The sequence below is a fragment of the Pelophylax lessonae genome (assembly GCF_965119305.1).
Source record: "Pelophylax lessonae genome assembly, chromosome: 13".
In the NCBI taxonomy this organism is placed as follows: Eukaryota; Metazoa; Chordata; class Amphibia; order Anura; family Ranidae; genus Pelophylax; species Pelophylax lessonae.
The window spans coordinates 18,669,400-18,687,836 of NC_138780.1; the positions used below are offsets into that span (position 1 = coordinate 18,669,400).

The 18,437-nt window shown below is 44.8% G+C and overlaps 1 protein-coding gene across 1 annotated transcript in view; it reads left to right on the top strand.

Moving 5' to 3' along the window:
- Window positions 1-1,034: 1,034 nt before the first annotated feature.
- LOC309569101 (high affinity immunoglobulin gamma Fc receptor I-like) overlaps window positions 1,035-18,437 on the top strand; it is a gene marked incomplete at its 3' end in the record, with an annotated part of 90,225 nt that continues 72,822 nt past the window's right edge. Inside the window, exon 1 of the mRNA XM_082274865.1 lies at window positions 1,035-1,084. Coding sequence (XP_082130991.1) covers window positions 1,054-1,084 — 31 coding nt within the window. The 5' untranslated portion in view covers window positions 1,035-1,053. The remainder of the gene's footprint in view (window positions 1,085-18,437) is intronic.

Here is an 18,437-nt window from a genome sequence, read left to right on the forward strand (position 1 = left end):
TACATAGACTGTTAGGTAAATTTAGTTTGGAGCTTCTGCTGTAGCTACAGGAGTCAGAATTGTTTTTATTTGGTCTACTCAAGACTCCACAAAGGTGAGAGTTTTATTACCCTCCTCTGACCCTGGATAAAGCTTCTGGAGATTAGGGCAGAGAGATTCAAATACCTGGCTTGAATATTTTGTAGGGCCTATCGAATCCCTGGGAAGCTGTGCCCAGATGGTGGATAGGTTCCTGTTAAATAGGCTGGAGTCCAGAGGAAAGAAAACATAGAAAACAAGAGAAGGGTGCACCGACCTAGTGCAATATCACCAGAAGAGAGTCTTACCCTGAGTGGGAATGGATCCATGAGCTCCAGGGGTCTGTGTGCCCTAGGAGACCCATGGGCCAGATGCTGGACTGCTTTGTTAGGGCTGCACCTATGGACAATATATGCTCTGGGACCCCTGAGTAAACCTTCCTTTCCTTTGATGAAGGTTTCATGGTCCCAAGCTGTGAAATGTGGACTTCTTCAGTCTTCTATGGCTTCCGCTACATTTTCCGGTGCATGGTCTTCAGCCGTGCAAATATAGACTGTCCTAGCCTACTACCATTACCTTGGTGATTACTAGTGCTACTACCAAGATTGAAGTGTCCTCTATTAGCAATCTGTTCCATTTTGGAGTATCCTGCATCACTCCCAGATCCCTTCCACGTGTTCTATTAGCAATAAATTCATCAAAGACACCCCTAGGCTGTTTATTGAGACAGACTGGATGGATGGCTGCTTTGTGCTTGGCTGCTTTGCACTGACTTGGGAAATCCCTACAGGGGTGAGCGCTACACTAGTAAAAAAATATAATTATATACATGACCTGACGTTAGCTAACCAGCTTCTCCATTTTTACATTTTCTTTTTTTAGTAAAATCAGTCCGCAGATTGCAAAAGTCTCTGAAAAAGAAGTTTCTACATTTTCGCTTAACTCTTCCTTGTTAAATACAGGAAGAACATTATGCTTTTTTTCTTCTCCTTTTATTATTTTCATCATTACTTGTATCCACATTGTTCAATCAACATGAATCCAAAATTCTCTGCGCTGCTGATCTGTAAGTAAATTAAATTTCATTTTTTTGATTATTATTGAGTAAATCTATGTTCTTATAGCAATGAAGGCTTAATTACTGTATATAAGAAAATACTAAAGGACAATGAATCATAAACCATAACTAGGGTTGAGCGAACCCAAACTGTAAGGGTTTTTGGTACCCGAACCCGAACATTTTACTGTATGTTCGGAATTAAGTTCAGTGTTCGGCAATTTAATGGTGCGTTTTAAAAGCTGCAGGGCAGCCAATCAACAGGCGTTTAACTCGTGTGCCCTTAGAAGCCATCACAGCCATGCCTTCTAATGGCATGGCTGTGATTGGCCAGAGCATGTGACCCAGCCTCTATATAAGCTGGAATCACATAGCGCCGCATGTCACTCTCCTGTATCTAGTGTAGGGAAAGGCTGCGGCTGCTGCTTTGAGGGAGAGAATAGGACAGAAACAGAATCTTTACGTAGAAGAACTCAGCGATCTACATAGATTTTGTTGTGTGCACAATCTTTTTACCCTGCCCTGAGCCCAGTGGCAGAGAAAAATAACTTTTATCCATCTGTTAGTTAGGTGGGCAGCAGCGGCCATTTTATGCAAGCTCAGTGCACCAGCACTGCATATGTGCTTTTGTGACATTCAAATCCAAGCTTGAAATACTGCAATAATAATCTGGTTTTTAAAAAACACCCTTTTTTGGCAATATCCTACATCTTTTGCTTTTGTAGCATTAGTTAGTGTTCAATTTAAACTAGAAATACAGGTTTAATTTTCTGTGTTTTAAGAAAAAAAAAAACCTTTTAGGGCAAAATACACAATTTTACAGCTCTTGCTGCATATGTGATAAAAACAAGCTTGAAATACTTCAATCATTTTCAGGCTTTGAAAAAACACCCATTTTTGGCAATACCCATCATCTGGGGCCTCTGCCGCATTAGTCAGTGTGCAATTTAAGCTACAAATACAGCTATAATTTTCTGTCTTTTAAAAAACACCCTTTTTGGGCAAAATACTTAATATTGCAGCCTTTGCTGCATCTGTCATTGTGAGATACACCCTTTACATACTGTTGTTCTATTCTGCTATTCAAAAAGCACCCATTTATGGGGGAAAAAAATAATTTTGCAGCGTTTGCTGCATATGTTACTGTGAGATACACCCTTTAGATACCGTTGTTCTATTCTGCTATTCAAAAAACACCCATTTAGGGCAAAAATAATAATTTTGTAGCATTTGCTGCATATGTTACTGTGAGATAAACCCTTTAGATACTCTTGTTCTATTCTGCTATTCAAAAAACACCCATTTAGGGCAAGATCCTAAATTTGAGAAATATGAGGAGAAGGTCAAATAAGGGACGCGGCCCCGGTCATGGTGCTGCTGGTGGAGCTCCTGTTGCAGGGAGAGGATGTGGTCCATCTTTGCCAGCTACACGCACAAGTGAAACACCTTCCTCAGCTGCGAGTAGGCGACAGAACCTGTATTTGGTCGGACCTAATGCGGCTCTATGAATGTTGAGGCCAGAACAAGTACAGGCGATAGTAGATTGGGTTGCTGACAGTGCCTCCAGTTCCTTCACATTGTCTCCCACCCAGTCTCCTGCTGAAAGATCAGAGTTGGAACCTGCAGCCGATGTCCATCAGTCTTTCACCTCACCTCCTTGCAAATCAGCCAAGCAGTCTGAGCCCCAAGTCATGAAGCAGTCTCTTCTGCTATTTGATGACTCTGTTAGCATGGTTTCCCAGGGCCATCCACCTAACCCTGCCCCAGAAGTGGAAGAGATTGAGTGCACTGATGCCCAACCACTTATGTTTCAAGATGAGTACATGGGAGGACCAATGCAGCACGTCTCGGATGATGACGAAACACAGGTGCCAACTGCTGCGGCTTTCGGAATTGGGCAGACCAACAAGGAGGGCAGGGGTGAAGACTGGGTGGAAGATGCAAAAAGGGTGTGTAATTCTCGCGCTGTCTAATGATTGTAACCACCTAAACCTTTAATGCTGCAGGTACTCTTATTGGTAACCACACAATCCAGATCAATGTAACGGGGGGGGAGTACCGCGCTTTAAAGTTGCATCCGTGCTCAAAACTATCTATATGTTACTTCAATATATAAATTTAAAATAATATATTCTATTTTAAAGCGACTCAGTGCTGTAGTATTTGATTAAATATGTATTAAATCATTAATAATGTTAGTTAATAAGTGTATACAAACCATAAATAAATTCAATAATTCAGTAATTATATTCAATAAATAATAAATAATAATGGTGATAGACAAATATAAATTAAACAAAGTGTTCTGTGCTTATAATCTGTTACTGTGTAAATAAATAAATAAATAATCAACGTCTTTGTACACAGGTGGTTCAAATACTATTATTACATTTAAAGTGCTCAAGTGTCCCAAATAATATTAAATGGTGATCAAAATCTTCCTCTTAAAAAATGCATGCAGGTGCTCTTCAGTGCGGTGACCACTAGGTGTCCTAAGCGCTCACCTCAACACAGAGCCACCAGCACAGCAGAAGAGGGAGCAGGGTGCAAAAGCGGAGCTGCGGTCCCCTAGACAGTATGCCTGCTACTGCCCAACGCAGCAAGGGACGGAGCACACCAAAGCTCCCTAGCGTGGCAGTTCTTCAGACAATGTGCTGATGACAGGACACGAGTGGTTTGCACGCTGTGCAATCAGAGCCTGAAGCAAGGCATAAACCTTCTCAACCTGAGCACAACCTGCATGACCAGGCATCTAAGTGCAGAGCACAAGATGCATTGGAGTAGACACCTCAAAAACCAAGAAAGGTCCTGGCTCCTCCTGCTTCCTCTTCTGCTGCAGTCTCTGCCTCTTCATCCACCTCTGTAGTGATACCGGCACCTGCCACCCCACAAACAGAGTATCTGCCAGCAACACCACCACCTGGGTCACCAACAATCTCCACAATGTCCCATGGAAGCATTCAGCTCTCTATCTCCCAAACACTGGAGCGGAAGAGGAAGTATCCCCCCTACCCACCCGTGATCCTTGGCCCTGAATGCCGGCATTTCAAAATTCCTGGCCTTTGAAATGCTGTCATTCCATCTGGCGGAGACGCAGAGTTTTAAAAGCCTTATGGCGCTGGCTGTTGCACAGTATGTCGTGCCCAGCCGCCACTACTTTTCCAGGCGAGCCATCCCTTCCCTGCACAACCAAGTGGGGGACAAAATTATGTGTGCACTGCGCAATGCCATCTGTGGCAAGGTCCACCTAACTACGGATATGTGGACCAGTAAGCACAGTCAGGGACGTTGTATCTCCCTAACGGCACACTGGGTAAATGCAGTGACGGCTGGGCCTGAGGCGGATAGCAGTTGGCGCATGTCCTTCCACCTCCAAGGATTGCAGGGTGCTTCGGTTTGCCTCCTGTTGCTAACCCCTCCTACTCCGCTTCCTCATCCTCTACTGCCTCCTCATCCGGTCAGCGTAACACCTTCATCACCAACTTCAGCACAGCCAGGGGTAAACAACAGCAGGCAGTTTCAAAACTTGTCTGTTTGGGGGAAAAACCCCACACTCCGCAGGAGTTGTGGAGGGGCATTGAACAGCAGACCGATGAGTGGTTGGTGCCAGTGAGCCTCAAGCCCGGCCTGGTGTTGTGCGATAATGGGCGAAATCTCGTAGCAGCTCTGGGCCTAGCCGGTTTGACGCACATCCCTTGCCTGGCGCATGTGCTGAATTTGGTGGTGCAGAGGTTTCTTAAATATTACCCCGATATGTCAGAGCTCCTGCAGAAAGTGCGGGCCGTCTGTGCGCACTTACGGCATTCTCACCCTGCTGCTGCTCGCCTGTCAGCGCTGCAGCGTAACTTCGGCCTTCCCGCTCACCGCCTCATATGTGACGTGCCCACAAGGTGGAACTCCACCTTGCACATGCTGGCCAGACTGTGCGAGCAGCAGCAGGCGATAGTGGAGATTCAGCTGCAGCACGCATGCGTGAGTCGCTCTGCGGAACAGCACCACTTCACCACCAATAACTGGGCCTCCATGCGAGACCTGTGTGCCTTAATGCGCTGTGTTGAGTAATCCACCAACATGGCCAGTGCCGATTACGCCGTTCTCAGCGTTACTATCCCACTTCTATGCCTCCTTGAAAAAAATGCTTTGGGCGATGATGGAAGAGGATGCGGCAGAGTAGGAGGAGGAAGAGGGATCATTTCCAAGGCTTTCAGGGCAGTCATTCACAAGTGGCTCCGAGGGTGGGTTCCTGCATCCACAAACGCCAGGTACACAATTGTCCAGCAAGGGCACAGTTCTGGAGGATGACAAGGTGGAGGATGAGGAGGAGGAGATAGAGGAGGAGGAACCATGTTCACAGCAGGGTGGCACCCAGACCAGCTCATGGCCATCACTGTTGCCTGGCTGGGGGGATACAGAGGACACAGACGATACACCTCCCACAGAGGACAGCTTTTCGTTGCCTCTGGGCAGCCTGGCACACATGAGTGATTACATGCTGCAGTGTCTCCGCAACGACCGCCGAGTTGCCCACATTCTAGCTTGTGCTGATTACTGTGTGGCCACGCTGCTGAATCCCCGTTACAAGGACAACGTATAGTCCTTAATTACCTCACTCACTGGAGCGTGATCGTAAGATGCGCGAGTACAAGCGCATGCTGGTAGACGCGCTGCTGGGGGCATTCCCACCTGACAGCAGGGGCACAGTGGAAGCACAAGGCAAAGGCAGAGGGAGAGGAAGAGGTCGCCAACGCAGCCGGGGCACCGCCAGCACCTCAGAAGGCAGGGTTAGCATGGCTAGAAATGGGTTAGAAATGTGGAAAAGCTTTGTCAGCACACCACAACAACCAGCACCACCAGCTGATATGAAACGTCTTAGCAGGAGGCAGCATTTCACCAACATAGTGGAGCAGTATGTGTGCACACGCCTACATGTAGTGAATGACAGGTCTGCCCAATTCAACTTCTGGGTCTCCAAATTGGGCACATAGCCTGAGCTTGCCCTTTACGCCTTGGAGGTGCTGGCCTGCCCTGCAGCCAGTGTATTATCTGAACGTGTATTTAGCACGGCAGGGGGCGTTATCACAGACAAGCGCAGCCGCCTGTACAGAGCCAATGTGGACAAGCTCACGTTCATTAAAATGAACCAGGCATGGATCCCACAGGACTTGTCCGTACCTTGTGCAGAATAGACATGTATACCGGCCTTACCCAGCCATTGTTGTATTTTTGATCTTTCTCACTCTTTTGGGGTGTACCCTAATTTAAAAAAAATAAAATTAAAAACAAAAACCAGTGTTGGCTACCTCCTCCTCCACCGCCACTTCCACCTACGCCGCCACATCCACTGCCACCTCAACCTCCTACTCCATATGGACTTCGTCCTCCTAGATCAAGATTATTCTTTTTTATTTTTATGTATTTTATGTTATTTTAAGTTATTTTCCTATCCACATTTGTTTTCAGAGCACTTGCCATGCTCTTAACTACATTTTGCTGCCATTTGCAGCCCTCTAGCCCTTTCCATTACTTTTTAAGAGCCATTTTAGTGCTCAAAAGTTCGGGTCCCCATTGACTTCAATGGTGTTTGGGGTCAAGTTCGGGTTAAGTTCGGGTCCCGAACTCAAACTTTTTTGCGCAGTTCGGCCGAACCCGTCGAACCCGAACATCCAGGTGTCCGCTCAACAGTAGTGGCTACCTCTCCCGCTGCCCATAAAAGTGACCCCATGGCAAATCCGCCGCTGGGACCACTGTTATGTTAACGTGGACCGCCTGCTGTGTAAAAAAATACCAGGCTTTCTGCTGCCTCAACCTCGGTATTTAACATCAAAGTAGAGATGTAAATGCACGGTGGGTGGCCAAATAAAGTTCAGCTGTTCTAGTAGGTCTTTCCTGACATTTTTTTAGTTGCATCCTACAGCAAAAGCCATGCTCCGCAGAGAGCTTCCAAAGCATCAGAGGGATCTCATTGTTAAAAGGTATCAGTCAGGAGAAGGGTACAAAAGAATTTCCAAGGCATTAGATATACCATGGAGCACAGTGAAGACGGTCATCATCAAGTGGATAAAATATGGCACAACAGTGACATTACCAAGAACTGGACGTCCCTCCAAATATAATGAAAATACGAGAAGAAGGCCGGTCAGGGAGGTTGCCAACATTAAAGGAGCTGCAGGAATATCTGGCAAGTACTGGCTGTGTGTTCATGTGACCACAATCTCCCGTATTCTTCATAAGTCTGGGCTATGGAGTAGAGTGGCAAGATGAAAGCCTTCTCTTACAAAGAAAAACATCCAAGCCCGGCTAAATTTTGCAAAAACACATCTGAACTCTCCCAAAAGCACGTAGGAAAATATGTAGTGGTCTGATGAAACCAAGATTAAAAAAGAAGGGGGGTCACAACACAATAAACATAATATATAAAATATCACATTAAATTTGTGTGAAAGACACATGACATACAATACAGTAATGAGAGTAATCATGATAAAAACAGATTATTACATATAATACATGAATATCAACATATTGGTACAAAGCATAACATGATTGCACATATTAATGTCAATACTGACCTAAATGTCTCTCTAATCAAACAACAACGTAGGGAATAAAAAAAGCTTAAAAAAAAATACATTTCATAGAGTTATACTGGTAATAAATGTATGATGGTAAGGCGTTACATCTATAATATCTCTACGCGTTTCGTGAATATGTTCACTCAGGAGCAGATGCAAAGTGTATAAATGTACATATCTACAATAGGATACAAATTGGTTAGGTTAATATGCCAGTGGGCCAGAGAAAAAAGTGGGTAAGAAGGAACAAAAAAATAAGGAGAACAAAGGAAATCCCCTAATGATACTTACAGAACTACCAGGGGTATCATATGTAAAAACATAGAAAATATATTATGGAGAAATAGAAGGTGCATGGGGAGCGTCCTTTCCGGGAGCTGTGGCAGTAGGGTTTGTGGAAGCTACTCAATATTGGCAGCACTGGGTGGACAATAAAAATATATAGTAGTAATCCCTAGTAGTGAAAATAAAAATATAAATAATATATCAAAAGAGAGACTTGGAAAAGGTAAAAGAGTATAAAGAAATGTGGTAACAAATATACTCAATTAGAAACAGTGAGCAAGGAAATATGAGTGTAATGGTGACTCAAGATGAAAACAGAAAAATCTACTAAGAAGGAAAAGACATGGATCCCCAGAATTAAGAAATTAAATGATAAGAGAAAGAGAAGAAAAGACGAAATAAATGGAAGAAAACAGTGATAATGTGAGAGGATGATACCTTATGTAGCAATGTGTAGACCATAATCGAGGTAGTGCAAGATTCCAAAAGGAAAAAAAAAGGGGAAATGGAGAAATAAGTTTTTGTTCTAGTGATCGACCGATATCATTTTTTCGTTGCCGATGCCGATACTGATATTTTGCCGATCACATATCGGTATCCGCCGATATTTTCACACATGTAAAAATTACCCAAAAAAGCACAAAATTCAACAGAAATCTCTTAATAAACATCTTAATCTCTATTTATTAACATTTTAACATTAAGTGCTCGTTCATCACACCTTAACTGCATGGTCACCCCTGTTGTGTGGGTGGTTGGCTTGGTGTCACTCACTCACCCTGGCCTGTTGTGGTGGGTAGCTGGCTTGCTGGAACACTGGTCACTGTGGCGGGTGGCTGGCTTGATGTCATCTGGGTGGCTGGTTGTTTGCTCGCTGGGCTGGCACCCTGTTGTGGTGGGTGGCTGAGGCCAGGGCCTGTGGGTGGATGGATGGCTAGCAGCGTGACCGGACCGGACTGCAGCTGGCTGTAACACGAGGCTGTGCGAGGCGTGGGAGGCGGTCTTAGGTGCAGTGCGCGCGGTGAAATGGTGTCACGTACGGGCCGCGCAGGCATGGGAGGTGGTGTTAGAAGGCAGAATGTGTGCGCGCAACATACGGAATGACGTCACGAAAAAATCGGCAATATCATATGTAAAAACATAGAAAAATGAAACCAAGGTTGAATTTTTTGGCCATAATTCCAAAAGATAGGTTTACCGCAAAAATTGCACATCACTAAAAGAACACCATACCCACAGTGAAGCATGGTGGTGGCAGCATCATGCTTTGGGGCTGTTTTTCCTCGGCTGTAACCGAGGCCTTAGTCAAGATAGAGGGAATTATGAACAGTTCCAAATACCAGTCAATATTGGCACAAAACCATCAGGCTTCTGCTAGAAAGCTGAACATGAAGAGGAATTTCATCTTTCAGCATGAAAACATCCAAATCAACAATGAAATGGCTTCACCAGAAGAAGATCAAAGTTTTGGAATGGACCAGCCAGAGCCCAGACCTGAATCCCATTGAAAATTGGTGGGGTGATCTGAAGAGGACTTTGCACAGGAGATGCCCTCTCAATCTGACAGATTTGGAGTGTTTGTGCAAAGAAAAACAGGCAAATATTGCCAAGTCAGGATGTGCCATGCTGATAGACTCATCCCCAAAAAGACTGAGTGCTGTAATAAAATCAAAAGGTGCTTCAACAAAGTATTAGTTTAAGGGTGTGCACACTTTTACAACCATTTTATTTTTGTTTTTTATTTTTACTTCCCTCCACCTAAAAGATTTCAGTTCGTTGTACAGTTTATAGGTCACATTAAAGGTGGGAAAAAGCTCTGAAATTATTTATCTTCGCTTGATTTTTTTACAGAAACCTGACATTTTAACAGGGGTGTGTAGACTTTGTAAATTTAATATTTTAGAATGTATTAAAACGTGAACAGTGTCAGTAGTGCAGTGGATGGTGTCAGTAGTTTTTTATCTTTTTTTTTTTTTTTTTTACAGTATTTTTTACCTACAATTCTTTCAGGAACCCCACTGGGGGCTTTGGTGAAATATCAGGGACCTGAACAGACCCCTGATGTCCCACTTTTGTGACAGAGAAAGGGGCTGAGGACAGAGATTCACCAGCCCCTTTTTTTTGCACCCTCAACTACACTGGACAGTGAATGAATAGGATATTCTCTGTACTGAGCGGCTTCCTGTTCATTCACAAACTGGAGCATAGTTAACATAGTTTACTAGGCTTCTGTCAGGGATCCACTGCCATGCGCAGGCTTACTGGCACAGCAAACCGGCGAATGCCTATGCGCATGCGCGTACGAAGAGGCGCCTTGAATAGCTAGAGGCTACCTTAGAATAGCTCGAGGCTACTTTGCCATAGTTCGAGGCTACCTTGCAATAGTTTGAGGCTACCTTGCAATAGTTTGAGGCTACCTTGGAATAGTCAGAGGCTACCTCGGAATAGTTTGAGGCTACCTTAGAATAGTTTGAGGCTAGCCTCTGAGTATTCCAAGGTAGCCTCAAACTATTGCAAGGTAGCCTCTAACTATTGCACGGTAGCCTCAAGCTATTGCAAGGTAGCCTCGAGCTATTGTAAGATAGCCTCAAGCTATTCTAAGGTAGCCTCTAGCTATTCAAGGCACCTCTTCGTACGCGCATGCGCATAGGCATTCGCCAATTTGCGGCGCCAGTGCAATGGATCCCTGACAGCTTCAGTTATGAATGAACACAGTGAGCAATCTGTACCAATCACTCACTGTGCCCCATTCAGAAAAGAAAGAAGCAGGTAAAGAACACAGGCCTGGGCAGCAGGGGGAATCTATGACACACGGGGGGTGATGAGGGTGTGCCCAGGCACACCTCCTGTGCATGCCTATGCCCTACACCCTTCCCAACCCCCTACTCTTTACCCGCTGTCCTGGGACAAGGACAAGGGGAGGGTGTAGGGCAGCCTTTCTCAACCTTTTCAATACAGAGGAACCCTTGAAATAAATTTCTGGTCTCAGGGAACCCCTGCAAAAAATTTTAAATCTACAACTCATGATACATTAGTGTGACAGTCAGTGGGAAGAATGCTCCTTACTCTTGTCCTCATTGGGAAGAATTACCCCTATACAGATAGCTAAAAGAAACAATGGTGTCATTGGAAACTTATCTGAGAGGCAGAAATTGCCCATTGCTCAAGGAACCCCTAGCAACCTCAGGAGGAACCCTAGGGTCCCACAGAACCCTGGCGGAGAAACCCTGGTGTAGGGTGTTAGTAAAATTATTTCTGAAATGGGGAATTTACATTTTCACTTGTCACCAATACAAAAGGCCATGGGAAATCCACCAGAACAGAAATAATAGAAAAATGTTCCAATAGGGACACCTGTGAGATGACAACTGTCTAGAAGTGGATCCCTTTGGGGATGTTTTACCTTATTTGCTGTCATGTCTCAGAAATTGAAGGGAAATGTTCCCAACCTGACAATTTTGGCTCTAAATAAAGGGAAAACATTTTTTTTTTTTTATTCTTTCTACAAGTTATTTACTTCCTTCCTTGTTATTAACTTCCCCAAACATGCACTTTCTTTTCTTTTCCGAGAATCAGAGAATCAGATTGTACAAAATATGCGGTCTGACCTTGTACTATGAGTGTGGAGTAGGGTTCAGAGTAGGGAGTTGGGCTTGCTCAGTTTCTCAACAGTTACCTGGTCACTTGATCTCTGTTGAAGGAGGAGATTGGAGTTCAGGCTGGTATAAGACTTTTTAACCACTTTACCATCGGAGGATTTTGCTGTCTTACGTCCAGGCCACTTTTTGCGATTCGGCGCTGTGCGACTTTAACTGACAATTGCGCGGTCGTGCGATGCCGTACCCAAACAAAATTTCTGTCCTTTTTTCTCACAAACAGAGCTTTTTTTTGGTGGTATTTGATCACCTGTGCGCTTTTTACTTTTTGCGCTATAAACAAAAAAGGAGCGTTTATTTTGAAAAAAATAACAATATTTTTAAAATTTTTTTATATGAAATTCCCCCCCAAAAAAATGTAAAAATCAATATTTTTTTTAATTTTTGGCCAATTTGTTTTCTGCTACCTATGTTTGGTAAAAAAAAATCATGATAAGCGCATTTTGATTGGTTTGCGCAAAAGTTATTGCATTTACTAACTACGGGAAAGATTTCTGTCATTTTTGGTGTTTTTTTTTTTTAACGCGTAATGTCGGCGATCTGCGATTTTTTTTGCGGGACTGCGACATTGCGGCGGACAGATCGGACCCTTGACTGACATTTTTGACACTTTTGGGGGTACCAGTGACATTACTGCAGTAATCAGTGCTATAAATATGCACTGTTACTGCAAAAATGACACTGGCAGGGAAGGGGTTAATTTTATTGGAGAGGGAGGGGTTAATGTATGCCTGGTGCTTACTAACGTGTGGGGGGGGGGGGGAGGTGACTGAGTGACACAGGGACAGATCGCAGGTTCAGCTATGCTGAACACTCCGATCTGTCACTCCCTGTCACTTAGGAGATTCGCCCGCTCTCTTTACACAGGTGGGCGGATCTCCTCACTCGATTCCCCGACGATCGGGGAAGAGCGGCGGCGATCGCCGCTGCTCCTCCCCTGGCCCAACTCCCGCTGTGACTGAAAACAGCGGGAGCGTGCCTCCGGCAGCGCGCAAGCGCTGCCTACAGGGGGAGGAGTCCAGCGACGTAGGTCTACGTCGCTGGACGGGAACGAGCCACATTGCTGCAGTAGCAGCAATGTGACTGGAGGTAAAGTGGTTAAGGGAACACATGGCCAATGCCTAGGCTCCAATGGAATCCTGGACCAGGAATCTGACTTAGATAAGGCCTGTGTGGTCTCCACTACTGCTTATGGGTTGATATGCTGAGCAAGCGATTAGGAGACTATTTTGATAGGCCTGTTGTAAAACTTGTTTTGTTTAGTTTTGAAGAACATGAGGAAATACTCAAACTAAATATTTTTTTTTTATTATTATTATTATACAGGATTTATATAGCGCCAACAGTTTGCGCAGCGCTTTACAATGTGAAGGAAGACAATACAGTTCAAAACAGGAGGAATTAGTGGGCCCTGCTCATTAGAGCTTACAATCTAGACGGGAGGGTCAAGTGAAACAAAAGGCAATAACCGTGGGGGGTGGGTTGATGGAGAAAATGGAGGTACATTTGTTAGGTGTTGGTAGGATAGGCTTCTCTGAAGAAGAGGGTTTTCAGAGATCACCTAAAAGCTAATAGAGTAGGAGATAATCGGACAGATAAGGGTAAGGAGCTCCATAGGATTGGAGAGGCTCTGGAAAAGTCCTGGAGGCGAGCATGGGAGGAGGTGACGAGGGGGCTAGAGAGCAGGAGGTTTTGAGAGGAACGAAGAGAGTGATTAGGTTGGTATTTTGAGACTAGGCTAGTGATGTAGTTGGGGGCTAAGCTGTGGATGGCTTTGTACGATGTTGTTAGTATTTTGAATTTAATTTGTTGGGTGAGCGGAAGCCAGTGGAGGGCTTGACAGAGAGGAGCGGCGGACACTGAGTGATTGGTAAGATGGATGAGTCTGGCGGCAGCATTCATGATGGATTGAAGGGGGGATAGCCTATGTAGAGGTAAGCCAACGAGAACCTAATCAGGTTTTATTTCTGTCCAGGACCCCATAAGGGAGGTTTCTTCTCACTTTCTGTGTAATCAATAGGACCATAATTAATAAGAATCTCTCCTTAACACAGACAGCAGTCAAATATTTTTAGATGTGGGAAATGGCTATGTTTTATGATATGTCCATGAATGTTTGAGTGAATTCCCAACACATGTGTAGCAGTAAAACACTTTCTATTTATGTAGGGGACTTTTAGCATGTTGTGTTAACATACAGAAAATTATACTCTACTCGTCAAAATAATTAAAGGAACACTTTGAAAACACATCAGATCTCAACTGTGAAAAATATCATGCTGGATATCTGTACTGATATGGACTGGGTAATGTGTTAGGATCTATACTGGTATGGACTGGGTAATGTGTTAGGATCTATACTGGTATGGACTGGGTAATGTGTTAGGATCTATACTGGTATGGACTGGGTAATGTGTTAGGATCTATACTGGTATGGACTGGGTAATGTGTTAGGATCTATACTGGTATGGACTGGGTAATGTGTTAGGATCTATACTGGTATGGACTGGGTAATGTGTTAGGATCTATACTGGTATGGACTGGGTAATGTGTTAGGATCTATACTGGTATGGACTGGGTAATGTGTTAGGATCTATACTGGTATGGACTGGGTAATGTGTTAGGATCTATACTGGTATGGACTGGGAAATGTGTTAGGATCTATACTAATATGGACTGGGTAATGTGTTAGGATGTATACTGGTATGGACTGAGTTATGTGTTAGGATCTATACTGGTATGGACTGGGAAATGTGTTAGGATCTATACTGATATGGACTGGGTAATGTGTTAGGATCTATACAGATATGGACTGGGTAATGTGTTAGGATCTATACTGATATGGACTGGGTAATGTGTTAGGATCTGTACTGGTATGGACTGCGTAGTGTATTAGGAATGAAAGGATGATTAATTGCTTGATGTCACCCTACAGAGGGCTGAATTTAAAGACACCCCAAAAATCAAAGCGAAAAAAATTATGCAGCAGGCTAGTCTATTTTGCTGAAATTTCATTGCAGCAACTCAAAATGGTCCTCAGTAATTTGTATGGCCCCCACATGCTTGTATGCATGCCTGACAATGTCGGGGCATGCTCCTAATGAAACGACAGATGGAGTCCTGAGGTATTTCCTCCCAGATCTGGACCAGGGCATCACTCAGCTCCTGAACAGACTCAGGTGCAACCTGACAGCGTCGGGTGGATGGAAACATAATGTCCCAGAGGTGTTCTATCGGATTTAGGCCAGGCGAGCGTGGGGGTCATTAGCTGGTATCAATTCCTTCATCCTCCAGAAACTGGCTGCATACTCTCACCACATGAGGCCGGGCATTATCGTGCACCAAGAGGAACCCAGGACCCACTGCACTAACGTAGGGTCTGACAATGGATTCAGGGATTTCATCCTAATACCTAATGGCAGTCAAGGTGCCATTGTCCAGCCTGTAGCGGTCTGTGTGTCCCTCCATGGATACGCCTCCCAAGACCATCACTGACCCACCACCAAACCAGTCATGCTGAACGATGTTACAGGCAGCAAAATGTTCTCCACGGCTTCTCCAGACCCTTTCACGTTTGTTACATGTGCTCAGGGTGAACCTGCTTTCATCTGCGAAAAGCACAGGGTGCCAGTGGCGAACCTGACAATTCTGGTGTTCAATGGCAAATGCCAATCGAGTTCCACAGTGCCGGGCAGTGAGCACAGGGTCCACTAGAGAACGTTGGGCCCTCAGGCCACCCTCATGAAGTCTGTTTCTGATTGTTTGGTCAGAGACATTCACACCAGTGGCCTGCTGGAGGTCATTTTGTAGGGCTCTGGAAGTGCTCACCTTGTTCCTCCTTGATCAAAGGAGCAGATACCGGTCCTGCTGATGGGTTAATGATCTTCTACAGCACTATCCAGCTCTCCTAAAGTAACTGACAATCTTCTGGAATATCCTTCATGCTCTTGAGACTGTGCTGGGAAACACAGCAAACATTTTAGCTATGGCACGTATTGATGTGCCATCCTGGAGGAGTTGGGCTGCCTGTGCAACCTCTATAGGGTCCAGGTATCGCCTAATATTACCAGTAGTGACACTGACCCTAGCCAAATGCAAAACTAGTGAAAAACACTGAGAAAAGATGAGTAGGAAAAAAAATGTCAGTGCCCATCACCTACAAAACCATTCCTGCTTTCGAGGCCTTATCATTGTTGCCCATCTAGTGCACCTGTTGTTAATTTTATAAACACTAAAGCAGCTGAAACTGATTAACAACCCCCTTAACTGACCAGATCAATACCCCCGGAGTTTTATTGACTTGATGCTATACTCTAATTAAAAAGTGTTCTTTTAATTTTTTTGAGCAGTGTATAATATTAAATCTCTTTTATTTTCTTATTATTTGTTTAACCACTTGCCGTCTGCTTACGTTGACACTACTGCGGCAAAGTGGTCTGTTATCGTCTGGCGACGTAGACCTACGTCGCCAGACACTCCCCTTTCTCGGCGGCGCACGCGCACCGCCGGAGGCTCGCTCCTGCTGTATTCAGTCACAGCGGGAGTCGGGCCAGGGGAGGAGCAACGGCGATCGCCGCTGCTCTTCCCCGATCGTCGGGGATCTAGTGTGGAGAGCCACCTGCTTGTGTAAACACAAGAGGGCGGATCTCCTAAGTGACAGGCAGTGACAGATTGCAGGGTTCAGCATAGCTGAACATGCGATCTGTCCCTGTGTCACTCAGTCACCTCCCCCCACACACGTCAGTAAGCACCAGGCATACATTAACCCCTCCCTCTCCAATAAAATTAACCCCTTCCCTGCCAGTGTCATTTTTAAAGTAACAGTGCATATATATAGCACTGATTACTGCAGTAATGTCACTGGTACCCCCAAAAGTGTCAAAAATGTCAGTCAAGGGTCCGATCTGTCCGCCGCAATGTCACAGTCCCGCAAAAAAAATCACAGATCGCCGCCATTACTCGTTAAAAAAAAAAAAAACACCAAAAATGACAGAAATCTTTGCCTTAGTTAGTAAACGCAATAACTTTTGCGCAAACCAATCAAAATATGCTTATTGTGATTGTGGCCATCCCCAAAATGTTTCCACAAAGTTGGGAGCATGAAAATGTCCATACTGACTTGGTATGCTGGTACATTAAGAGTTCCCTTCACTGGAACCAAGGGGCCAAGCCCAACCCCTGAAAAACAACCCCTCACAATAATCCCCCCTCGACCGCTGTAACTCCACCCGACACATTTCGTCCAAAAGGACATCATTCAGCGGTTTAGGAGTCATCCCAAGTCTTATACCCCTGGATGACGTCCTATTGGATGAAACACAAGTCTCCTCAGTCTCCTAACTCTTCCCATCGGCTGCAGGGTAAGAGTCTTCTCAGTCTCCTAGCTCTTCCAATCAGTTGCAGGATAACAAGTCTCCTCAGTCTCCTATCTGATCCCATCAGCTGCAGGTAAACAAGTCTCCTCAGTCTCTAGCTCTTCCCATCAGCTGAAGGATAATGAGTCTCTTCAGTCTCTAGCTCTTCCCATCAACTGCAGGGTAACGAGTCTACTCAGTCTCCTAGCTGTTCCTGTCAGCAGCAGGGTAATGAGTCTCCTCAGTCTCTTAACTGTTCCCATCAGCTGCAGGGTAACAAGTCCCCTAGCTATTCCCATTAACTGTGAGGTAGCAAGTCTGATCACACACTCCCTAGCCTGACTGGTGCTCAGCGCAAGAGACGCCTTTTTTTAAACCTCATCTGCCTATGCCTCTGTAAGATAAAATTTTGCATTGACTTTCTCTTTTATTTTTTTTTAGTGGTCATTTTGGACAAAACAGGTAAGTGATGCTCCTTTACCAGATAATGAAAGCTGTAATGATTTAAAATACGTCAATAATGACATAACTGACAGACATCTTTTAAACATGACAACCATATAATTTTATTGAGTCTCCTATGTTAGAAAATTCACTGTGTTTTAGGAGTTCAAAGGGTCCCCATTTATTAGGGCTTGCTCACCATCATCGGGAGCAATCATACTAACTACCCTTCAGGATTCCAACAATGTTATCAGTCCAGTGCCTGTTTTGTTCATAAGTACTAAGCACTTAGTGATGAAAGAACATTGGCTTTTGATGACCTATGAGTCTGAAAAAAATGTAATCTCAACTTTATATGTTCTGTTTTGACTCTTGCCTTCTTGCACACCCAGTTCCTTTCTCAAGCTTAGAGCTCACGTTTGGCCACCGCTCCTTGAAGAGCTGCCTAAGGATATTCATATTCTTTACACTTCTTAAAGCGGTAGTATCCCGCTTTTTTTTCACTTTTAACTACAGGTAAGCCTATAACAAGGCTTTCCTGTAGGAACAATTAATTTATTTGCAGTGCATGCAGCCGCTCATGCGAGCGGCGCATGCAATCTGAAGGTCCGGCGGACCTTCAGCTTCCCTTGCCGGGAGCTTGCCGGAAAATGACTCCCGCGTGCATGCGCGGGAGTGACATCATCAAACCCGGAAGAGACGCCGTGGGATCATGTCAGCTCCCGTAGCGGTGCCTGGGGGTCCATGTCAGGACTTCGTTCTAAGGTAAGTAATTCATAATGAGCTAGTATGCGACGCATACTAGCTCATTATGCCTTTGTCTTGCAGGTTTTTTTATTTTTTTATTTTAGGTTTACAACCGCTTTAACCACTTGCCGACTGCCTAACGACGATTTACGTCGGCAGTCAGCCCCTCACAGGCAAAGTGACGTAGATCTACGTCGCTAGCCTGTGAGGGTCTAGGGAGCGAGCGCGCGCCGCCGGATGTCCGCCGGTCACTCCGCGATCGTCGGGGGAGAGGGAGAAAGTCAGGCGGCTAGTGTAAACAAGC